The sequence below is a fragment of the Setaria viridis genome, chromosome 8, assembly GCF_005286985.2.
Source record: "Setaria viridis chromosome 8, Setaria_viridis_v4.0, whole genome shotgun sequence".
Lineage (NCBI taxonomy): Eukaryota > Viridiplantae > Streptophyta > Magnoliopsida > Poales > Poaceae > Setaria > Setaria viridis.
Genome location: NC_048270.2, coordinates 1,289,744 through 1,314,185, shown reverse-complemented (window position 1 = coordinate 1,314,185; position 24,442 = coordinate 1,289,744). Strand labels below are relative to the sequence as shown.

The 24,442-nt window shown below is 43.3% G+C and overlaps 4 protein-coding genes and 1 non-coding gene across 5 annotated transcripts; 3 read left to right on the top strand and 2 right to left on the bottom strand.

Moving 5' to 3' along the window:
* Nucleotides 1-996: 996 nt before the first annotated feature.
* Nucleotides 997-5,272, top strand: LOC117833814 (xylan O-acetyltransferase 4). Its single transcript, XM_034713411.2, has 4 exons — nucleotides 997-1,522; nucleotides 1,678-2,049; nucleotides 2,166-2,321; nucleotides 4,577-5,272. Exons 1-4 carry the CDS (start codon nucleotides 1,044-1,046, stop codon nucleotides 4,983-4,985), a joined length of 1,416 nt encoding a protein of 471 aa, XP_034569302.1. The 5' UTR covers nucleotides 997-1,043; the 3' UTR covers nucleotides 4,986-5,272.
* Nucleotides 5,273-7,293: 2,021 nt separating this feature from the next.
* LOC117866390 (clathrin heavy chain 1) lies at nucleotides 7,294-17,102 on the top strand. The gene is made up of 29 exons (XM_034750585.2): nucleotides 7,294-7,476; nucleotides 7,572-7,776; nucleotides 8,371-8,459; nucleotides 8,571-8,777; nucleotides 9,029-9,127; nucleotides 9,224-9,332; nucleotides 9,666-9,745; nucleotides 9,829-10,056; nucleotides 10,142-10,207; nucleotides 10,711-10,827; nucleotides 11,198-11,395; nucleotides 11,477-11,593; nucleotides 11,696-11,755; nucleotides 11,866-11,952; nucleotides 12,064-12,147; nucleotides 12,242-12,376; nucleotides 12,453-12,515; nucleotides 12,585-12,689; nucleotides 12,788-12,900; nucleotides 12,981-13,233; nucleotides 13,327-13,463; nucleotides 13,547-13,825; nucleotides 13,911-14,913; nucleotides 15,003-15,488; nucleotides 15,588-15,758; nucleotides 15,839-16,024; nucleotides 16,167-16,289; nucleotides 16,372-16,482; nucleotides 16,573-17,102. Exons 1-29 carry the CDS (start codon nucleotides 7,432-7,434, stop codon nucleotides 16,747-16,749), a joined length of 5,133 nt encoding a protein of 1,710 aa, XP_034606476.1. The 5' UTR covers nucleotides 7,294-7,431; the 3' UTR covers nucleotides 16,750-17,102.
* A 1,497-nt stretch (nucleotides 17,103-18,599) lies between these two features.
* On the bottom strand, nucleotides 18,600-20,891 carry LOC117866309 (uncharacterized). The gene is made up of 8 exons (XM_034750495.2): nucleotides 20,810-20,891; nucleotides 20,417-20,585; nucleotides 20,193-20,283; nucleotides 20,049-20,107; nucleotides 19,893-19,953; nucleotides 19,495-19,585; nucleotides 19,338-19,414; nucleotides 18,600-18,998 (listed from the first exon to the last, which is right to left on the bottom strand). Exons 1-8 carry the CDS (start codon nucleotides 20,835-20,837, stop codon nucleotides 18,879-18,881), a joined length of 696 nt encoding a protein of 231 aa, XP_034606386.1. The 5' UTR covers nucleotides 20,838-20,891; the 3' UTR covers nucleotides 18,600-18,878.
* Nucleotides 20,892-21,103: 212 nt separating this feature from the next.
* On the top strand, nucleotides 21,104-21,177 carry TRNAI-AAU (transfer RNA isoleucine (anticodon AAU)). Its single transcript has one exon. It is a non-coding gene; the product is annotated as a tRNA-Ile (tRNA).
* A 188-nt stretch (nucleotides 21,178-21,365) lies between these two features.
* On the bottom strand, nucleotides 21,366-23,060 carry LOC117866590 (probable phytol kinase 2, chloroplastic). Its single transcript, XM_034750831.2, has 6 exons — nucleotides 22,842-23,060; nucleotides 22,501-22,568; nucleotides 22,284-22,418; nucleotides 22,086-22,201; nucleotides 21,882-21,996; nucleotides 21,366-21,811 (listed from the first exon to the last, which is right to left on the bottom strand). The coding sequence occupies exons 1-6, from the start codon at nucleotides 22,956-22,958 to the stop codon at nucleotides 21,532-21,534; spliced, it is 831 nt and encodes a 276-aa protein (XP_034606722.1). The 5' UTR covers nucleotides 22,959-23,060; the 3' UTR covers nucleotides 21,366-21,531.
* Between the last annotated feature and the right edge of the window lie 1,382 nt (nucleotides 23,061-24,442).

Sequence of the window (24,442 nt, the reverse complement as noted above, 5' to 3'; positions counted from 1 at the left end):
TGCAAAAAGAAGAAATGTATTCCTCCTTATTGGAATTGATGTACCGTATCCTCCATCTTTCAGAGATTTTCCATGGACCTTCGCTCCACATTTATCGAATCAGCTTCTTTTCAAAAGGAAAAAAAACAGTAGGCCTGGTAAACAAGAGGACACAACAAGACCCGCTTCCATAGACGATTTTTTTTAAAAAAATTAAACCCTTTTAAAACTAAAATTTTAAAAATAACCCACGCCGAACTAAATTTTCAAGAAATAGTTCTTTTGGTCATGCGCGAGCGTGACTTGTAAGTGAGGCACACCACGTGCAATAGTGTGACTAAAATGACTGATGTGGTTGGGCGAGTCAGAAGCTGCTCTCGCGCCAAGCGATCTGACGTAAGTGTTGTTAATCACGCCATCATACATGGCGTGACAAGCTCTAGCAAGACTAGCTTCTTCCAAAGTGCACAAAAATTGAGTTTACTTAGCTTTATTTTCTCCTCTATTTTAATTAGCTAATGAGCTCCTAAATTCTTCAAACTTCGCATGATATATAGAGTGTATATGTTCCATTTTAAGTATTTTCACTTCAAAATATAGTGTGGAAAATGAAATATTCAATTTCTAAAAAGGCCAAGTGTTATTGCAATGATGAAATGAGTATATAGAATAGGCAATTGTCCAATAACACTTAGCCTATTTAGAATTTGAATCTATAAACGTATACATTTAGAGCCGATTTAGATTAGAAAGCTTTCGGCCAGAAGTCCAGATATTGAACTAGATTTGAATTTGCATGTATAAACCTAACGACTACCATGGCATCGCTTGCGGGTCAGAATATCAGGTAGTTCCTGAAAGCCGTTGACCTGGAGGTATTACTGTAGCACGCGCGTTGCAGTGGTTGGCTAGTATGTGGGGCCACCGCACCCGACGACGCCGACACTTACCAGACGGGCGGAGCAAGCATAAGCAAGCCGCGGGATCGGGGTGTGGGCTTGTGGCGGTCTTTGACTTGCTGCCCACTGCCTCCCTCCCTCCCCGCAGCACCAGCTCCGGCCGCCATGACCAAGCCATCGCCGCCCACCGCCACTGGCGCCCCCTCCGATCCCCCGCTTCCTACCACCGCCGCCCCCAAGCTGCCCCGCCCCCCGGGCCTGCTCGACTCCCTCTCCTCCTCGGGGCGCTCCCTCCTCGCCGCGGCGCGCCGCTCCCCCGTCACCACCCTCGTCGTCGCCTTCTTCCTCCTCGCCCTCTTCATGTACGGCGAGGACTTCCGCACCATCGCCGAGCTCTCCATCGACGACTACCTCTACCCGGACGCCGACCTCTACAACGTCTCGGGGCTGCCCCCGCTGGTGCTTCCCCCTCCCACCTGCGACCTCTCCGCCGGCCGCTGGCTCTTCGACAACGTCTCCACCCCGGCCTACAGGGAGAAGGACTGCACCTTCCTCACCAAGCAGGTCACCTGCCTCGCCAACGGCAGGCCCGACGATACATGGCAGTACTGGAAATGGCAGCCAAACGACTGCTCCCTCCCAGCGTACGACTTCATTTCCATTTCTGCTCCGATCCAGATCTGCTGCACTTCTAATCAACTGATTGCTTCCATCTTTCTTGACTAGTAATTGCACAAAGATTGCATCTTTGCGCGCCGATTCACCACTACTGGTACTATAATTTGGGAATCGAATGCAGGTTCGACGCTCGGAGATTCATGGAGACCATGCGCGGGAAGCGGCTCATGTTCGTGGGGGACTCGCTCAACCGTAACCAGTGGGAGTCGTTGGTGTGCCTCGTCCAGCCCATTCTCTCCAAGGGCAGGAAGAAGATCGTCAAGCGGGGCTCCCTCACCATCTTCCACGCCAAGGAGTACCGCGCCACCCTCGAGTTCTACTGGGCGCCCTTCCTCGTCGAGTCCAACTCCGACAACCCCAATTTCCACAGCATCGAGCACCGGATCATCAGGCCTGAGCGGATCGAGGGACACGCCAAGTACTGGAAGGACGTCGACTACCTTATCTTCAACACCTACATCTGGTGGATGAACACCGCTGACATGAAAGTCAGGTCAGCTTCCATGCTTTCTGCTGGATTGATGCCCATCCGATTCTGGACTGGAAATGCATAGCTTCTCTGCAATCAAGCATTGGGATTGTGTTCTGAGGGTGCTGAATTTTTTGCAGGAGACCAAATTCGAGGTACTGGTCACAGCACGACGAGGTTCCCAGGATTGAGGCATATGGCCGGGTGTTGAAGACGTGGTCTGATTGGCTCAATAACAACATTGATCCAGCCCGCACGTCCGTCTTCTTCATGACAATTTCTCCTCTTCACATCAGGTGACCGAAAGCTGCACTCCTCCCCCTCCCCCGCCGCCCGCCCCCCCCCCCCCCCCCCCCCCCCCCCCCCAATGCAACCTTGAATTTTGTGGACCACTGTCGGTCGAATAGGACTCCACAAGTAGGTAGGCTTGATTGTAGTGGTTTGCTAAGCCCAAAAGTTGCCTTCTACGGAAGCAATGCTCCTCTTTTCTAGTATTCAGGGCACAACGTCATTGTCCACTCTACCAAACTTTGTGGTCAATGTATGGAATTCAGCTGTTTGGTTAGTTCATGACCCACATTTCTGCATGGATGTCAAGATCCGAAGTTAGTTCAGTTTTCTGGACTTCATTCACTACTCACAAGTAGAAATTTCTCGAATTCCTCGTATATGCAATCAGAAAGGGAGGGTGCTGTAGACTTGGTACCATGATTCATGAATCCATGATTTATACTTGTCACTAATACTGAGAATTTTGAGTGTTTGAAAAATTAAAGACTGATGGAATCTTAAGTTAATAAGTGTCTCACTGTATTCCAGGTGTTTTGTCATTCATAATATGTATGGAGTTTTAGGTTCATAAGCATCTATAGACTAAAGTTCACTGAAATTAGTAGGTAGGGTTGGTGGGGAGACCGTGTTAGGATCCCAACAAACTTCTATGTGGGCCCGGCTCACAATTAGGAAGGGAAAAGGCACCATTAGGTCCAACAGCAAAAAGAGGGCTGTTTCACATGTGGTGTGGTGTGGGTTAGCTGACATTTCTGTGCGATTTTTTGCATCACAAGCAACATGAAAACTGGGATTTGACATGTAAACAAACATCTAGACAGAAAAAAAGGAGCCCCACTGTTTCGGAATTGGCTTCTCTATTTGTCCTGATTCCTGATAGAGACTTAGACTGCGACTCTGTGACCATTTGTGGTGATGTGCTGGTGTGTTTTAGAGGTTAAAAAAGGTAGATATATCAATATATGGAATATGGATGATTACTAAGGAAAAAGAAAACTCCCCTGTTAAAATTATGTTTGTGATGTCATGATCAAGGTTCATTTTTTGTCATTTTGTAATGTCATGCAATGACTATTAAAGTTGTGCTGTTCTGCTTGAGAAAGAAGGGGCTTCTTATCCTAGTAAAACTATTGGGCAGTTCATGCCATTGTAAGTTCAACTTGTGACCTTAGAAAGGTTTAATTTAGTCTTACAGAACTCTACTTTTACTAAGAGAATATCTACTTGAATGTTGCCTCCTAGTTGGGCTAAAAGAAAAAAAGAACATATATGATACATTTGGTGGAAGTGAAACTATATTGTTCATGGGACACCCAATTCCCTATCATGCTCACACTAAGGCTGAAACGTGGTGGTTAGAGTAGTAAGTCCATAGAGGTGGCCATTGACTTATCATCCATGCTGGCATCACCAGTTAAATATGAATGCAATATTATATATGTGGCCGGCAGTAAGTTACATACGCATACTGATTTCTTTCTTGTTGATTCTTAATAATCTAGCCATTTTACTGAATGTTTAGCCTCTCTTAGAATCTTCTACTCTTCACGTTTGTTACACACTTGCATCTCCCATGTGGGTGTCAGCTAAAATGAGGCTAATCAGTTGGTATCTTAATCACTGTTATCTTTGTGAAGTTTGGAAAAAAAAACATAATGTTGTTAATGCAGGATTAATGGCTTATTTAAATAGTATAGAAAGTACTCTATTACCGTTTGCAGATAAATTTAGTTGGCAGGCTCTTTCATCAAGTTTCGACTCTTGTGCATTGCGACACAAAACTAACTTATTGTTATAATAGTGAGCATCTCTGGAGCAGAGTAAGATATAGGCATCATGTGAGCCTTGAGTGCCTCGTAGCCAGTATTTTGCAATAGTCAGTGTCGGTGATGTTTCATATAACTCTTACCCCACATACTTCCACATGGGCATGTCCCGGACAGCATCGTAGAAAGCTTGCACCATTTGCTGCATGCTGTACTTTGAATTTATTTTTACACCTTGCTAGATTTGTAAATCACTTTTTTCTTTGGCGCTGAATTTTCTTGGAGTGTTGGTTGATTTTATTCTGATGTACTCGTGTACCAGTTGGAAAAAAAAAAGAAAATGAACAAAATAAATGCAATTGTGGTTAGATGATGTCAGCATAAAACTAGCTTCACGTTTTCTGTTGTTTTTGAGTTGCAAATTAGCGCAATATTTCAGACATTTCTTTTACCATTGGTCTTGATAAAGTCTGCTTCTTTTTTTGTGAAAACAGCCCAAAGAATTGGGGAAACCCTGAGGGGATCAGATGCGTAAAGGAGACGCTTCCTTATCAGAACTACAGCCAACCTCTGGACTTGTACCATGACATGCGGATATTCGATCTGGTAGTGAAGGTGGCCAGCTCCATGGAGAAGGTTCCGGTCACAGTGATCAACATCACAAGGATGTCAGATTACCGGAAGGACGCCCATACTTCGCTGTATACCATCCGGCAAGGTAAACTGCTGACACCAAAGCAGAAGGCAGACCCGGAGAAGTTCGCAGACTGCATCCATTGGTGCCTTCCTGGTGTGCCGGACGTGTGGAACCAGATACTCTACACAAGGATCCTTTCGAAATCATCTTGGCATTCTAATTCTGCGCCTCCTCCCTTGCAGTCTCTGCCTCTTCCTCCCCAATGAGAATCTTAGTCGGGGGCTTGGGTTTTTTTTTTTTTTTTTACCACGGCATAGGGAAATATATGATTATTCATTCTTTTTTCTTCCTTTTGGGTAGATGGAGTAAAGGTTAGAGCAAAAAGGAAATGGATGGGCTGATCACTGATGGCATGGCATGTAAGATGGCTGAGTTGAAGTGTAAATGAGTTGTGAGTTAGCCAATGAGCGAACAGCAGCGCTCCTGTAGACAGTTGCATTCTGAATATACATACTAGTTTTCAGACAGAAATAACATGTTTCCTGTTGGGTGACACGCAAGGTTCATATATATACAGTGCTTCTTAATGCTTGAGAAGCATGATACAGGAGGAGCATCATGTAAAATAATATTGGTTTTTCTGAAGGTCACGGACAGGAGGTAAAATATATATACAGGAGAAGCTTCATCTTGGTTGTCCCAATAACAACTGATGCTACAGAAATCTCATAGATTTTGCATTGCCAATGAGCTGTTACAACTTACAATATGAAAGAAAGCAGTTGTGAATCTTGTGATGCTACGCAAATTTTTTTTAGAACTTCTCGCAACTTTAAATAAAAGACTTCAATTTGTTCTTGGGCCCTGCGTGACTCCTGTCGATTTAGACCCTCATCCATGGGCTACAGCCCCGATCAGGCCTGTTCCTGTTCTTCAGTAGCCCAGCTGGCCTCAGCAGTTGGTTTGAGTTCCTAAACCCTTTTCTTCTTGTAGTTTTCCAAATACACCCTGATTAAGTTAGGTATTCCAAATACACCTCTAACATGTTGCAAAATAGCTAAGAATCCAACCTTACCAACAAAAACACCGGTCTTGAAAAATCCAATTATTTAGTTAGCCTTTTGAATTAAACTATAAAGACTTGGACCACAAATCTTATTTTTTAAAAATATTGATAACTACCTCAACATCAGCTTATTGACAGTGCTACAACTAAAAAAGTATTGATATATAATTTTCTCATGTGGATACTTTTCTATGTGTTCACTAAAAGTGAGATAGTGACAACTCAGGTATGTTTTTGAAAAGAAAAAAATATTTTGCCGTGTATATTCCATATTTCTTATTAAACGCTTCTCCTTTCAACCCATACCATCTATGGATTGCATTACGATGATGTGACCCATTGTGTCTAGGTTGTCAATGAGTTGTCAACCCATAATTGTGATTTAAAGGGTTGTGCATGAAACGCCTAATTTTCTCAGGTAATTTACAACTATTTAATCACCCTTAACCCACTAATACATGGATTGTAGGGTTAATTACTACAAAGACCGGAGAACACTAAAAAGCATTTTGGTTATTTTTTATGTTGTGATTTTGTTTTCCTTTGCCAATGCACGCATCAAACATCTAGTTACATTTTATATCATAATAATAAATTCTATTGGCTAAGGACCCAACATGCCAGGATGAAAAGAATTGATAAATAAAGATCACTTGGACAAGAAAGCTCATAAATAATACATTGGATGGATTGAATGCATGGTTGCAATTAAATTGTGATTTAAAGGATTGTGCATGAAACGCCTGCTTTTCATCATCGCTTTTACTTCTATACCAAGTGAAAATCAAAGTTGCTGTAGCATTGCTTATATTATCAACTACTACTAGTGGCAGGAGATAAGATACATCGTAAATGTAATTAAGTACAAGTATACATTTTGACGTGATCACTTTATATTGTGTTTTGACTTTATCCCAATATTTACTGTAGTCTATTGGATTCTCATGGCGCCCACGTGACCGTAAATTACACAACATTTGTAAAATTAAAAATAAAATATAAGCAAAATAATATTTTGAGATCTTTTAGTTTAAAGATAAAAGATGGAATGATTGCGACAGACAATTAGGAAAGGAGAATCACGCTTTGATGTTGTGTTTCCTTTTCTCATCCATAAAATGCTCTTTTTAAGTATGATCTGATTGTGTTTCGTTCACAGGATATAAGAGTGATGCTAGCATGCTTCAAATTTTAACATAGCCTAAAATAACACATGGATAATCATATAATGTAATTCATCACCTTAATGTTAGAGAGTTGAAAGCATATTTTGGTTGCGCCAAATCTAACCTTGATGACGAAGGAAACTCCATCCCGGCCACATTTTAGCTTTGTGTGATAAGGTGAACCCGGCCTGCCTGGGTAGCGAAGGATGGAACGAACTGAAGTGTGTACAGAGAGAGGAGAGGAAATAGAGGAATGGTGAGGGTGTAATGAGAAAAAGTTATGAGCACCACATGGCAGGGGGAGGGTGCCACTAAACTAAGTTCCCCTTGGCTTTGTGGTTGCCCCGCTGGTTCCCGTCTTCGACAAGCTCAGATCAGATCTCTCCCACGGGACGAGCGGAGGCACCACCACCCCTCGCCACCGCCGCTGCCTCCGTCCCCTCCCACCCCCGACTCCAGGGAGATCCGCCGCCCGTCGCCATGGCGGCGGCCAACGCCCCCATCGCCATGCGCGAGGCCCTCACGGTAACAACCCATCCTCTCTCTTCCTTCCCTTCCTTCCTCGCAGATCTCCCCGCTTCACTGATCCCACCACTGATAATGGATGGCCTTGCCTGCAGCTCACCAGCCTGGGCATCGCCCCGCAGTTCGTCACCTTCACCCATGTCACCATGGAGTCGGAGAAGTACATCTGCGTCCGCGAGACCTCGCCGCAGAACAGCGTCGTCATCATCGACATGGCCATGCCCATGCAGCCGCTCCGACGCCCCATCACCGCCGACTCCGCGCTCATGAACCCAAACACCAGAATCCTCGCCCTCAAAGGTCGGTACCTCCTTCCTCCACCTACCGCCCCCTCTAGATCTACCCAATGGCTTCGCTCCACCGCGCGGGATCTTGTCTCATGGCCTGCCCACATGTGCCCATCCTAGTCAAGCCCTTGTTGAATAGTCGCCTCCTGGGATCTCTAAGAATTGGGCACCGATCTCAGCTTCTGTTACTTCCTTTAGTACAGCAACTGAATTTGCACTAGTGTCTTCACTTGGGATCTTGCAATCTAGTGTGATCTGTATGACTGTATCATGACTACCTACATCGTTACTTTGCTGTTTTGCCTGATCTTGTACAAGTCATGTGGAATGAACAAGGCCCTGTTTAACAGTATGCTGGGCTGCTATAATTCATGCCTGCCGTGTAAGCAATTCATATAATTATCGCTGTGACCTTTCATATTCCCTTACTTAGTTCAACATAGTATATAAATAGGCTGAAGAAGCATTAGGATTCTAAAACCCAAATCTGTTTGAGGATTCTGTGTTGCTGCTCATGTTGGACCAAAGACCCAGATGTTGACATCTAGTATTTCAGTTGCTTGCTGTGTAGTTTGTAATAACAGTAAACATTTATTGAATTTTGCAGCCCAAATACCTGGGACTACACAGGATCACCTTCAAATATTTAATATTGAGGCTAAGACTAAAATAAAGTCTCATCAGATGCCAGAGCAGGTACAAAAGTCTTTCTATTGTTGCTGCATCTGTCTTTTTTTTTTATCCCCTAGATGCTCAATGAGATGTACTTGAGGTAATGCGTTGCCTATCTTTACTTTTGAACTGCAGGTTGTGTTTTGGAAGTGGATCACTCCCAAGTTGTTGGGTTTAGTAACACAAACATCAGTTTATCACTGGTCAATTGAAGGTGATTCTGAGCCCACCAAGATGTTTGATAGGACAGCAAACTTAGCAAACAATCAGATCATCAACTACCGATGTGACCCAGCGGAGAAGTGGCTTGTGCTTATTGGAATTGCACCTGGTGCCCCAGAGGTATGCTATTGCAGAAATTTGTTGATAGCGACATCATTATAGACAGATAACGCGTCAACGAATTTTAATAAACAAACAGTACTGATACCATATTCCTAGTTTGTTCCAATCCTCTTATGATTTGAAACATTGTGTCTGTAAAGCTCATTCCTTTTGAACAAAGAGCAGTTTGTGTACGTAGTAATTAGTGATTACATATTACTTTGTTACATGTTTCTCATATTGGCATGCCCTCCTTTTCATGGAATCAGAGACCACAACTGGTGAAGGGGAACATGCAACTTTTTTCTGTTGACCAACAGCGTAGCCAGGCACTTGAAGCCCATGCAGCATCTTTTGCAACATTTAAGGTACCCTTTCAGTTATTTTCAGATGATTATAGCCATATATTCTTGTTTCATTCCTAGTATTATTTACCAATCTTTGCTTTAATGTAACCTGTCTAGGTTGCTGGTAATGAGAACCCATCAACCCTTATTTGTTTTGCCTCGAAGACAACTAATGCTGGACAGATTACTTCAAAGTTACATGTTATTGAACTGGGTGCCCAGCCAGGTCCGTATTTAAAAAATTCTCAAATTTATTCTGTTTTTCATTCTTTTTTAGTGACACGTTAAAAATTCCAGCAGTGTGAACATGTACAGAACTGCCTCATTCGCTTATCCAGCATTGCTATTTTTTTTCCTTATGGACCTCCTTTTTCTTTGAAAGCAAATTTATTCTGTTTTTCATTCTTTTTTAGTGACATGTTAAAAATTCCAGCAGTGTGAACATGTACAGAACTGCCTCATTCGCTTATCCAGCATTGCTATTTTTTCTATGGACCTCCTTTTTCTTTGAAAGTGACCATTGTTATCACTGTTGTTCTTATTGATTGTTTGGCTGTAGGGAAACCTGGCTTCTCTAAGAAACAAGCCGACCTCTTCTTCCCACCTGATTTCCAGGATGATTTTCCTGTAGCTATGCAGGTGAGAATCTTACGGGAAAAATATGCACCTTTTAGAACATCATATGGTGGATCTAAAATGTCTTTATTTCATATTTGCTGCAGGTTTCACAAAAGTATGGACTTGTCTATGTAATTACAAAGCTTGGCCTTTTATTTGTATATGACTTGGAAACTGCTGCAGCAGTTTACAGAAATAGAATTAGTCCGGACCCTATATTCTTGACAGCAGAATCTTCTTCAACTGGTGGATTTTATGCCATCAACAGAAGAGGGCAGGTTTTGCATGCCACAGTTAATGATGCAACTGTTGTGCCTTTTGTCAGTGGTCAAGTATGAACATCAACACTTATGGACTTCTTTTCTTTTCCTGATGCATATGTTAGATAATTCTTTTAACACAGTTTTTGGCATTCAGTTAAACAACCTTGAGCTAGCTGTGAATCTTGCCAAGAGAGCCAACCTTCCTGGTGCAGAGAACTTGGTGAGCTCCACCACTTCTATTCTATAATTGATATGGATGCTAGCAGAACTTTCTTGGCTGTTTTTTTTGGGATACGAGTTTTGGACTGACTAGTGATGAGTAACCTATTTTGTCCTGTAACCTAACTTGCTATATCACTGAACTATCTCTCCCTAGTTTATAAGCATGGGGTATCTTGTCAAAATGTCGCTTGATCATTCCTTACACAGTTTTCTTCACATGTTAATTCATGCATAGAAAGGCAAATACTTTACAGTAGGCTGATATGCATCAGCTCTTTTCCACATAACTTGTACTTTAGAGATCTATGCAAACAACTATTGCACCATCATTCTTGCCTTTATGCAAATATTGGTGCTCTATACTAGTTTTTGAAGTTACAGATTCTGTAGTTAAATTTACACTTCCACATTACATTTGATGTGTCATTTCACACTTCATCTGGTGTGTCAAGAGATTGCATGAGTTTTCCTGATGTTCTGAATCTGAATTTGTACTTGCAGGTTGTACAAAGATTTCAGGAACTGTTTGCACAAACAAAATACAAGGAAGCCGCTGAGCTGGCCGCAGAGTCTCCTCAAGGCCTCCTGAGAACACCTGAGACTGTTGCAAAATTTCAGGTTAGTTTCTAATTATTTTGCCGATGGATCTATCAATGTTCATGTGCCTCTTTTTCTCTGGTGCCACCTTTGTATTGTCAATGTTTATGTTAGTAGTATAATTTAGTCCGACATCAACTGACTACTGTTCTAGAAAGTTGATAAGATCATGGGATTTTGTCTGTTAAAGTTGTGAGCCTTGTGTACTGCCAGAGAGAAACTGTGGTTGCTGGTCATTCCTTCGAGTATTGTTAGATACGGCCAAAAAGTACTACATTAAGTTGATCTGATGTGCTCTCCTTCTGTCAGGACCAATTTACACATATCGAATTAATCAGCTTACAGCGTAGGTTCCTTTGCTTAACTGAGCTGCTGTTGGCATGCCTTGCAGAGTGTTCCTGTGCAAGCTGGGCAAACACCCCCACTGTTGCAGTACTTTGGTACATTGCTAACTCGAGGGAAGCTTAATGCCTTCGAGTCTCTTGAGCTATCTCGACTTGTCGTCAATCAGAACAAAAAGAACCTTCTGGAAAATTGGTTGGCGGAAGACAAACTAGAGTGCAGTGAAGAACTTGGAGATCTTGTCAAGGTAAGACATGAGTTGTACTGTTTTTATTGCATGGATTTTGTGCCTAGGTTGTTTACTAATCATCTGTACCCTTTGATGTAGACTGTGGATAATGATATGGCACTAAAAATATACATAAAGGCTAGGGCAACCCCTAAAGTTGTTGCTGCTTTTGCTGAAAGGAGGGAGTTTGACAAGATACTTATATATTCAAAGCAGGTTTGTTTTTTCTTGGTTTATTGAAGTCTTCTTTTCTGTTGTTACCTGTTATATCTGAGTTGAGTATTGGATTTTATTATTTGACCTGCAACTTGGTTCCAGGTTGGGTACACTCCAGATTATCTGTTCCTCCTCCAGACCATTTTACGTACAGATCCACAGGTAACTGAATGCTTAAACAGAATTGGGCATTTATTAGACGTTTGATACTTGGTTGTGTTCTTCTTTAACCTTATGAGTCCTTGTTTCGCTGTCTGTCTTGCATTAACCAGGGAGCTGTGAACTTTGCTCTCATGATGTCACAAATGGAGGGAGGTTGTCCAGTAGATTATAATACTATAACTGATCTTTTCCTTCAGGTATCCTTTGTACTCATATATACCTGTTTTGTTGGCTAGTAACATACTTTTGGCTTTTCTAGTATTATGTAATTTGGTTGCATGCCTTGGCTTATATTCTTCCGTTTGCAGAGGAATATGATACGGGAGGCAACAGCTTTTCTGTTGGATGTTCTCAAACCAAATTTGCCAGAGCACGCTTTTCTTCAAACCAAGGTTAGCAATTGTTTTGCCCCTATGGATATGAATGGTTGCCCCTGGACGTGTACATTCTTTGTTAATCAGCAACTTCTGTCTGAATGCACTGTAGGTTTTGGAGATAAACTTGGTGACTTATCCAAATGTTGCTGATGCCATTCTTGCTAATGGTATGTTCAGTCATTACGACCGCCCTCGTATTGCTCAGCTGTGTGAAAAGGCTGGCTTGTACTTGCGAGCTCTCCAGGTCAGTACCTCTGCATTGGTGCACTGATTTTTCTCTTTGCCTATCTGTTTAACTAATCCTACATTTTGTGACGCAGCATTACTCAGAATTACCTGATATCAAGCGTGTCATTGTCAATACCCATGCCATTGAGCCACAGGTTTGTAGCGTCCAGTTATGTTTGAAGTTTTTTTATATTGTTTTGTCCATTAACAACTTTCTTGCACAGGCACTCGTTGAGTTCTTTGGCACCCTGTCAAGAGAGTGGGCCTTGGAGTGCATGAAGGACCTTCTAGTAGTCAATCTGAGGGGAAATCTTCAAATCGTTGTGCAGGTAATCCTGTTTAATTTCCTGCGACCTATCCCCTCGCCCAACTGGCAGCTCTTTTTCTTAATGATTCTAATTATTGTGAATCTTTGGCACATCTGCAGGCTGCAAAAGAATACTCCGAGCAGTTAGGAGTTGACGCCTGCATAAAACTATTTGAGCAATTCAAATCTTATGAGGGACTTTACTTTTTCTTGGGATCCTATCTGAGCTCCAGGTAGTTACTCCGTAATTCTGATGTTTGACATTTGAACATCTTTCTCAAAATGCGACACCTGATATCTCTGCATGCAACAGTGAGGACCCAGATATCCATTTCAAATACATAGAAGCAGCTGCCAGGACTGGACAGATCAAAGAAGTTGAACGTGTAACTAGAGAGTCTAACTTCTATGATGCTGAGAAGACAAAGAATTTCTTGATGGAGGCAAAACTACCTGATGCCCGTCCACTGATTAACGTTTGTGACCGCTTTGGTTTTGTGCCAGATCTCACTCACTATCTGTACACAAACAACATGCTTCGGTATATCGAAGGCTATGTGCAGAAAGTATGCACCTCTTTGAACTAAGTGTTATTTTGGGCATCAGTCCTCGTACTACGTTGAGCATGAGAATGATTATTTCTTCTCTCTTGTTTCTAGGTGAATCCTGGGAATGCTCCCTTGGTAGTGGGACAACTACTTGATGATGAGTGTCCTGAAGATTTTATTAAGGGTTTGATTCTTTCTGTTCGTTCCCTCCTTCCTGTTGAGCCACTGGTTGATGAATGCGAGAAGAGGTTTGTTTCTCATATTCCTCCATCTGCGAGTCAAATGATACACACCCTCCTTCCTGTTGTCATTTGTTTGATATGTGAACCAGGAACCGCCTGCGTTTGCTCACTCAGTTCTTGGAGCACTTAGTGAGTGAAGGTAGCCAAGATGTACATGTCCACAATGCTCTTGGGAAAATCATCATCGACAGCAACAATAATCCTGAGCATTTCCTTACTACTAACCCATTTTATGACTCACGTGTTGTGGGTAAATACTGTGAAAAGCGGGATCCTACACTTGCTGTTGTTGCTTACAGACGTGGGCAGTGTGACGATGAGCTTATTAATGTCACTAACAAAAACTCTCTGTTCAAGCTGCAAGCTAGGTATGTATTCTTGTTGTGGCGCCTTATGTTGTTCGAAACCTTTATACCCATTGTGTAGTGGCTTACATGTCATTTGAAATGCCAGATATGTTGTTGAGAGGATGGATGGTGATCTGTGGGATAAAGTTCTTCAGCCTGAGAATGAATACAGAAGGCAACTCATTGACCAGGTGGTTTCAACTGCATTACCTGAGAGCAAGAGCCCTGAGCAAGTATCTGCTGCTGTTAAGGCTTTCATGACTGCTGACCTCCCTCATGAATTGATCGAGCTTCTTGAAAAGATTGTTCTTCAGAATTCCGCATTCAGTGGAAACTTCAATCTGCAGAACCTGCTCATTTTGACTGCCATCAAGGCAGACCCATCCAGAGTCATGGACTATGTTAACAGACTAGACAACTTTGATGGACCTGCTGTTGGAGAAGTTGCTGTTGAGGCACAGCTGTATGAGGAGGCTTTTGCTATATTCAAGAAGTTCAACTTAAATGTGCAGGCTGTCAATGTTCTCTTAGATAACATCCGGAGCATAGAAAGGGCTGAAGAGTTTGCTTTCCGTGTTGAAGAAGATGCTGTTTGGAGCCAGGTTGCCAAGGCCCAGTTACGTGAGGGTCTAGTCAGCGAAGCAATCGAGTCCTTCATTCGTGCAGATGATGCCGCACATTTCCTTGATGTCATCCATGCTGCTGAGGAAGCAAATGTGTACAATGATTTAGTGAAGTACCTTCTGATGGTAAGGCAAAAGGCACGGGAGCCCAAAGTCGATGGAGAACTCATCTTTGCATATGCTAAGATTGACAGACTCAGTGACATTGAAGAGTTCATTCTTATGCCAAATGTTGCCAACCTTCAAAATGTCGGTGACCGTCTGTATGATGAAGAACTATATGAAGCTGCAAAGATCATCTACGCGTTCATCTCAAACTGGGCTAAGCTGGCTGTTACCCTAGTTAAGCTGAAGCAGTTCCAAGGTGCTGTGGATGCTGCTCGCAAGGCTAACAGTGCTAAGACATGGAAGGAGGTCTGCTTTGCTTGTGTTGACGCTGAGGAGTTCCGTCTTGCACAAATTTGTGGTCTCAACATTATTGTCCAGGTACCTGATAGTTGTTCTAGTCCCTGCAAAACCTTCTATGACAAAGGTTCTATGCTCTATTTCTTTCTGACATACCTTCTTTTGTTTAGGTTGATGACTTGGAAGAAGTGAGTGAATACTACCAAAATAGAGGATGTTTCAATGAACTTATAGCTCTCATGGAGAGTGGTCTTGGACTTGAACGTGCACACATGGGCATCTTCACAGAACTTGGAGTTCTGTATGCTAGATACCGCTATGAGAAGCTTATGGAGCACATCAAACTTTTCTCCACCCGTCTCAACATTCCTAAGCTTATCCGGGCTTGTGATGAACAGCAGCACTGGAAAGAACTTACGTACCTCTACATACAATATGATGAATTTGACAATGCTGCCACCACTATTATGAACCACTCTCCAGATGCATGGGATCATATGCAGTTCAAGGATGTTTGTGTTAAAGTTGCAAATGTTGAGCTATATTACAAGGCAGTTCATTTCTATTTACAAGAGCACCCTGATCTCATCAATGATATGCTAAATGTGCTTGCGCTTCGTTTGGATCATACCAGAGTTGTTGACATAATGCGCAAGGTTTGCATCTGAATGAAGGCCTAATCTCCTTTATGCACTTGAAAGCCCTGTTTTGAATTCCATCCCAAAAATCTAACTGACTTGTTGCTCTTTTGACAGGCTGGTCAGTTGCATCTTGTGAAACCTTATATGGTTGCAGTTCAGAGTAACAATGTCTCTGCTGTGAATGAAGCGTTGAATGAGCTTTATGTTGAAGAGGAAGACTATGAGAGACTCCGTGAATCAGTTGACATGCATGATAACTTTGACCAGATAGGTCTTGCCCAGAAGGTAAAAATGAACCAGATAATTATGCAATGCTTCTTGTTTTTGCTTTCAATTAATGACTCATGAGTTCATTTCTTGAGCAGCTTGAGAAGCATGAGTTGCTTGAGATGAGGAGGATTGCTGCCTACATTTACAAGAAGGCTGGCAGATGGAAGCAGTCCATTGCTCTATCGAAGAAAGACAACATGTACAAGGATTGCATGGAGACATGCTCGCAGTCTGGTGACCGTGAACTGTCGGAGGACTTGCTAGTCTATTTCATTGAGCAGGTTTGTTTTAAACCTGTTCTCTTGATTGATGATATGAGATGCAGTGATACGCCAATTCAAAATACAGTAGAAGGCCTATTATTTGCCTACTTGGCATTGCACTTCTGATTAGTTAACTTTGATCTGCAATTATGTAATGCAGGGGAAGAAAGAATGCTTTGCTTCTTGCCTCTTCATTTGCTATGACTTGATACGACCAGATGTTGCCCTTGAGCTTGCATGGATGAACAACATGATAGACTTTGCTTTTCCATATCTGTTGCAGGTACCTTATTTCTGTCCATTTCTGCACTGACGCTTATTTATGCACAGTTCATTTTATAATAACATCCCTGCCGTCCATGCAGTTCATTCGTGAATACAGCAGCAAGGTTGATGATTTAGTTAAGGACAAAATTGAGTCGCAAAATGAGGAAAGAGCGAAAGAGAAAGAGGAGAAAGATCTTGTTGCTCAGCAGGTAAAGTAGAAGTGTATTCGCCTCTTTGTTTCTGTAATCAGTCATTAGTGCTGAGGCATTTGGCATGACTAGTCGCATTCTGTTGTGCAGAACATGTACGCCCAGCTGCTTCCTCTCGCTTTGCCCGCTCCGCCGATGCCAGGCATGGGCGGTCCTCCACCTCCGATGGGTGGAATGGGCATGCCTCCAATGGGTGGAATGGGCATGCCTCCAATGGGCCCTGGTCCGATGCCAGCATTTGGGATGCCACCAATGGGAAGCTACTAGGTTGGTTTTGCAGAGCGCTTAGATGATGATTCGGATTTTTCCAGTGTAAGCAGAAGTTGAACTATGGGGTTGTAGATGATCACAGTTTGGAATTAATATTCTTTATGGTATCAGGAAATTTTGGCGAGTGAAAATCTCTAGCCAGAGTTTGAGAAATGCTACCTGTTGCTATATATATATACATGTTATAATCGGATAGGATGAGGATGAGGATGATTAGGTTGATTGAGCTGGAGCTGTTGAAAGCTGGTACCATTTGTATAGTGTGATAAATATTTGTAGACATTTTGCTTGTATACCTGATGGCCTCAGTGGCAGACACAATGTATGTTATTTACATTTTTTACGCCCTACTGACTGTTTGTAATTGTTGTCAATTTCCGGTTACATTACGTGAATGTTTTCGTTTTACGCCGTATTGCGTTGTTGTGTTAGTTGCTCTTTGGTATGTGCCCCGCCTCAGGCAGTCAGGCTCAAGTAGATGGTGTAACTCGATGGACTTGAGTGTTTCCTTTTGTTCTTCTCGCCATTGCCTTGTCACTGCCTGGTATCTGCATGCATCTCCGAGAGGCTGCAGCTTTCCTTTTGTCTCCAAGTGGCCGGCATGCACATCTCTCTCTCTCTCTCTCTGTGTGTGTGTTTTTTTTAGTTTTCCGGAGTGGGACTGCCTTCGAATTGAACTCCATACATATAGACCAGTTCGGCAGGGTTCGGTTCCTCTAAACGGCTTTGGCTGTGGAGTGACTTCCTGTTTGGTAAAACGGCTCTTCCGTTCCTCTGAAAACACGGCTTCGGCTTTGACTCCTCTAATGGAGTGGCTTCCTATTTGGCAAAACGGATCTTCCGTGTAATTTAAAATGATTAGATAAGATGAAATACCCATAATATCCTTTCCTTTTCATTTTCTTTTTTTCTTTTCTTCCTATTTATTTTCCTCCCATACTCTCCCATTCTCTCTCTCTTTCCTATCCATTCCCGCCAGCCCGCCCCCGCTGCCCGCGGCCGGCCCCCACCTCCCGCCGTCGTCCGTCTCCACCCTGCCGTCGCCTGCGGGCCCTCCCCCGAGGGCAAGGGTGGGAAACGAGGAGGAGCCGTGGGAGTCTTTTTTTGGCTCCACCTCCCTGGAACGGCTCCTGAGAACGGGATTCGTGGGGTTCCGCCGCTGGAGCCGGAGCCCTTTCGGGCGTTGCGTGCCCTTTGGCAGAGAAGCCGCTCAAGGAGCCGGTCCCAGAGCCTCGCCAAACGGGGCCATAGTCCTGCTACGTGACAAGGATCAGATCGGAAGCAATCCCATCGATCGATCCATCGATTTTTGCCTTATCTGGAGAGCAAGCTAAGCTAGCCGATAATGATCTTTGTGGAGGGTTATGATGTTAACCTTTTGCATTCCTGTGCCTGTATGTCCCTTAGAAGGCTCATGGTATTCCCATCTGTGCATAGGTGATTCTCTTGTCATAGTTTTACAAATTAAGCGTTACACATGTTTCATGAGATATGCAAATTCACATTTTAGTGAAATTAAAACGTCCAATGACACCAATTTGTGCAGGCACTGGTTTTTTTGCCTTGCTAAATGGCCTCTATATATTTTGTATGCTGACGTCTTGCAATGGCACGACTTTGTTTTATATCAATTTCTGAGGTGGATCAGCAGTGGACGTCTCACGAGATGCAGCTTTCACGGCAGTGCAAACGTTTATTGAGTGCTAAACCTAATCGACGACACGCTCCCCAGCAACCGGACGGATAAAGATCCATCATTTTCACTCAGCACTCTTCAAAAAAAAAAAAAAAACCGGGGCGCTACATTCAGCATAAAACCAAGTAAAAACTGAACCAAACAAAAGGGCTATTCACACATTCAAATACTCGGTTGATTCTTTGAAATAACTGCATGGTCAGTTATAATCTGATCCACCTCTTACCCCTACATATTGTTCATATGATATACCAATCAGCTTACACCTTCCAACAGTTGAGTAAAAATGATGGAACTGAGCGAAAAGAATTTCCGCAGATGACATCTTTCAAATTTTCAACACTCAGGGGTACATGGCCGCACGCACAATACCAAAAACTGCCCCAACACAAGACAGCAAGTGCGCTTGCAGAGGGTAAGGGTAACAAGCTTAAGAGGAATCATCAGCTCCTAGGTGAGCCAAGCCTTCTTTGTACACTTCGAAGTCATCACAAGACCAGCGGCACACAAGGTATAGCCGGAATGTTGCCATCTGTATCCCAAGCAAGCGCTGCAAGAGAGGAAACAAAGGGGGGCTCAGTGCAAACAGATACACCAGCATAAAAATGGGTAAATATTGGTCCCTGAGTAAAATGGGCACATGCATTTCAAGCATGAACAGTGTTAGTTGAGATAGTATTGGACTACCAAAGCACCCTAACAAAGAGCATTTCAGTAAGAACCGAGGTGCCAATGATATTTTTCTCGACACCCATGAGCGAAGGTATTTAATTTTGGGAAATGGGTGTAACATGTAATTCTAATAAATTAAAAGATACTCTTCTTAGTTCCATCAGCTTCATATCCAAATCAATTATGAAATAAAGACTGCGTAATATGCTGTCCTTACCAGAGTCTGTGCCGCTTCTGGTGAAAGAGGTTTTCCTTCCTCACATACTACATGATCTGCAATTAACTCTACAACACCTGCAGCAACAACAGTGAACTTTTAATAATTTTGCTTTGCGCTTTCAAGCATATGTGTAAATGCAGGGGAGACTACAAACCTCTGTTCAAGCGAACTGGCAGTCCTTGCTTGCGCAGAAAGGGTTCCATTTCATGTGTAAACTGTTCCAGAGGGCCTTCCTTAAGCTCCACCTGAGGAATTGTGAATTTTGTTAAACAATGTTGTAAATTTGGCTAAACACATTATACAATAGACTAAAAGAGACAGTGACATCAAGAAGAATAACACCTGAGACAGGCTAAGGAGCTACTGCAAATAAGTTTAATTGTCCAAGTAATGTTACTACGGATATGAGTTAGTATACTACTGATATGTTAGCACCAAGCGCCCAAACTTGCCATTGGTCACCACAGGGGAATGGCTGGCTAAAATGGTCTTCCTTATTTGTTTGAAGAAACTAAAGATACATGAGAAGAAAAGCAAAAGAAACTAGAATACCGTTTCTGTGGCAGTACTTCCCGTCCTTGCAAAATCATGCTCCTCAAATTCTCGAAACAGCCTGCAAATATGATATATGATCATAATCAATCTTTATGTAAGCCGCAACAAGCGTATGAAAAAAGAATATAGGCAATGGTAATACACTGATACTACCTCTCAACATCATCCCTTGGAAGATTGGTAAAGAACAAACCAGAGTCACCTTGAAGGAACTAAACAAAGCGAAGATACTTTGATCAAAACTTCATATTAGTGATCTGGAATACAGTGTATAGTGAGTTCTGAAAAAGAACTCACCTTGGAAAGTTTGTGGAGGCCTGTTTTAGCTTCATCAGCAGGTGAACGCCCCAACGCTATCTGCATAACCTTCTTTCCAGCAAGAAATATCCTGGAACAGAAAATGCAGCTGATAAAAACATGCGCAAGCTAAACGGAACCTCAGTGTTTTAAAGGGTTGAACTAGCATGGCGCCCTTGTATTAGGGGCAATGTGTTTCAAACAGACAAGTGGTGGGTGGGTACCTGCTAGATGCTTTGTGCTGCTCCCTGAGGTCCTTGAGCTTCTGATTCCTCATGTTATCGTAGGTGAAGACATAGGCACTGCCGTATTTGTCGACAGCCTCTTTTATCTCGGTAACTACTTTGCCCTTGCGCTCTAAACCTGGCTTCTTCTTGGTCTTTGATAAGGTCACTGCGTCGACCCAGCACAGAATTAAGCACAATGGACAACAACAAAACTGCTTGTGCTCTAGAAGCTTTTATGGGGTGGGTAAAAAAGGAAGAATTGGTGAGGCAAACAAGCAATTCCTGCCGGAGATGGATGTGCAATTGGGAGGGAACACCACCCTCTCCAGTTGAATGGAAGTATCACACGAGTACTAGGCAGGACAAGAATCGAGGAAGAGAGATGCCAACCTGGGCGGTTGCGCTTAGATTTCGGCATCGCGCGTCGGCTCCTTTGCTGCTGCGGCGGGGGGGGGGGGGGGGGGGGGGGGGGGGGGGGGGGTAGGAGACGGAAGCGGCGGCGGCTCCTCCTCTAGGGTTTTAGTAGGACTCGCCGACTCGGCATGCGTTCTTGTCCGACGAGAGCTAAGGGCAAGAGCGTTGTGAACTGGGCCTGGCCCATTACCCTCCAGATGCAAAAACTGCAACAGTCCAGCCTCCTGATCTAGTAGGTATCTAATTACTAATTTCCAACCAAATCGAACCGGCCTATTAGCTCAGTTGGTTAGAGCGTCGTGCTAATAACGCGAAGGTCGCAGGTTCGAGACCTGCATGGGCCAATCAATTTTTTTTTGCTCTCTCCTAAACTTGTTTCTTTTTTTGCAAAGAAATTTGAGAAATAGACTTTCGGTGACTGAACGTGTTCTTTCACTTTCGTCCGCTGTCTAGTTGAGCCATAACAAACGCATTGCAAAATTCTGCTGCATTTCCCCGCCAGCTTATGATCGACTTTTGATCTTCAAAGAAATTAGAAATTATTCCTCTTTCCTTTCTTCTTCTTCTTCTTCTTCTCTTTATTATGTAATAAATTTCAAGTCACAAGAACATGTTTACAAAAAAATTAAGAAGGTACCAACACATGTCAGGATTCAATCAATCTCTGCAGTTGCAGCTGTATGTGGATCGATCAGCTGCTAGCTGCTGCCTGCGAATGCCACCATTTCAACGATTGCTGAAATGCTTCTGCTGCTGTCTTCAGTACTGCTCATGCAGCACAGGTTTGTGGCTCCAATCGAGTGGAAAACCAGGGCACCCACCAGCACAGATGCGAGAGGAACCGTCAGGTTGTCGTCAAGGCGTGTGCTGATGGGCAGCGACTCCACAGCCGCTGCAGCCAGGGATATGACACCGAAGGCACCAACCATAGCCCAGCTCTTGTCAACAAACCCGAAAATGTTGAAGTAGCACATGAACCTGCTTCCGCATGTAGCAGTTAGTCTTCAGGTTTCAGCAAAAAAAAAATGTAGCTGGATTTGATACTTACAGCACTGATGCGATGAAACCAGCCATGAAATTCGCGATGCTTCCAGCATACGATTTTTCAGGGTTGTGAGGGAGCTTCACTTGCCCGAATCGTCTCCCAACTATGTCAGCAACACCTGATTGATCAGAGTAGAAGTAAGAACCAAAGAGGGGGACTTTGCTGAAGATATGATTGTAATGGCAGCAATAAGAAGCAGAGCAATACCATCTCCCGCACACAGATTGCAGATCACGGCGATTGAGATGGGTGATGTCCTCCAGAAAGCTATTGTTGTCAGGGTTATAGCACAAGCATAATACAATGGGCCCTTGAGAAGTTCTCTAGAGCCAACATGGAAGAAGATCAGGACTGCCGGCTGACTAGGAAAAATACAGTACTACTTGGTTCAACAAGAAACTACACCTGCAGTCCCCATGCCTGGTCATCGAGTTAACCACACCATCATCTTTAACTACGCCAAGCCCAATAACTAGCACCTTTATGATGTTGACTACGATGATAAGCGGAGCAAGAAACGGCGCATATACATCATCTGAACTGCATTGGCCAAGACGAAATTGCATTCAGAAAAGGCAGATGGGCTACGGCTGGAACAAACAACTTGAGATGAATTACATACCTGAACAGAGGCCACATGAGGAAATACACCAATCCAACAGTTATGTGCACCAGTTTCCTGCAAAGTGTCTACGATGAACAGCAAAAGGCATACAGACACGAGTCAACAACAAAGTTGTCATTATAAAGCAGAGTAACTAAGAGCTAGGTGCTCGTGTGACTGTTGGGCCAATTCAGGGCAGCTGAAACAAATTGGAACCACAAGCTCGCAACACGATTAGTTAATTAAATCAAATTACGGATGAGGAAATGATTTGCGCTTTGGGAAAAGTTAACACAAGTTAATTACTCCAGGAGTAGAGTAGTAAGCATGACGAAGAAAGAAGAAAGAGGGGCAACGACCTGGTCCAGGAGCGCGCGGTTGGCGACCTCCTCCCAGAAGCGGAGCACGACAGCCGCGGCGACTCCGGTGAGCACGGCGGCGCCGGCGTCCCGGACCACCGGGTTCTCCGTCCACATGGTCCACTCCGGAGCCACACAACAGGCAGCTCTTGCTGTTGCTGTTGACCTTCCTGCTGGGCTGGATGGTTCTGTTCCTGCTGGCCTGCCTGCACCTGCACTAATGCTGGTTTTATTAACCTTATCGTTGACTGATGACTTGGAATAGGAGGGAGACTGCAGCTCAGCTGTAGTGATGTAGCAGTCGCATTCTACACCCTAGAATCTCTTTGATTCCTCGATCTCCCTTTTCTTATTTTTATTTTAATACATGATTATATAATGTTGATCGAGTTGCATATATTATTACTATTTTTTTAAACAAAACCGGCAGGAGAGCTGCCCGCTATATTAAAAAGAGTTTTTATAAAGGAAGGCTCAGACAGACAAGTACATCGCTATTTACATAATCTCACAGAGGCGAGCCTAGTAAGGCAAGCGGCAAAAAAAAAGAAGTAGCTTAAGATCCTATAATTGTCGCACGAGGACCACCAGATGCTTTGCCCCAACCGCGATCCACATTGAGACCTCATCTTCGATAGTTTGCTTTACTTGTGGTGGAGGGCTCTCTCCAGTACAGATCTGGGGTGGGTGAGGCATGAGGGAGGGGGGAGGAGCGTTGGGCAGATTCACACTACCACACGGCGTGGGGGGCGAGCGAGAGCGCAGCGACTGGCGGAGGAGGAGCTTGGACAGCGCCGCCGGGGCTGGCGACGCCGGAGTGTGGAGGCGGGGTGGCGCGTCGGAGGAGCGGGGAGGTATAACGGCTAGCTTCCTCACTAGGATATGAGTCCCCAATTTCTCTGTGCATATATTATTACTAGTTTATTTACTTGGTGGTTGGTGCTCCGTGAGCTGGACTAAGCTAGATAGCAATCGGCATTTGCTGGAAAAATCTTTACTACTCTTTATAAGTAATCTCTTGCTCAATTATTTACAATTGGTTAAACAAGGAATACTCTCTTAATGAGATATGCTAGCTTTATTTACACGATTTCTTTGCGTGTATATCCAACCATTCTATTCCTTTATCTTTCATTAAAAAATATATTTCTAGGGTCCATATAGTCAGGCATAGAATATTTAACTCCATGAACAATCAAAACCTAGACTTGAGAAAAAAGCCGAAACTTGAAACCTTAGTAAAATTATAGCGTTTAGGTCCAGAAATTTTAAAACTATATAATTTTAACTGAAAAAATGGGTACCAAATTAGAAAAATTGCAATTCTATGTATTCAATAAATGCTACGTGCACCCGATAGCCTACGTGGAAACCACATTGCAGACTTAGCAAGGCCTATCGGTTATTTGATAGCTGATAGCTGCATGTCGGCTTTTCGCTTTTGGCTAGCCGATATCCCTCCAACCTGTTGTTGGGTGGCCGATATACTACTAGGAAGTAGTATATTTTTGGCACCTATTTTTGCAATATTCCATAAAATGTTTTAAAAAAATGAAGCACACTACTAGACCTACAACCATTTGAGTAGTACAACTTGAGTG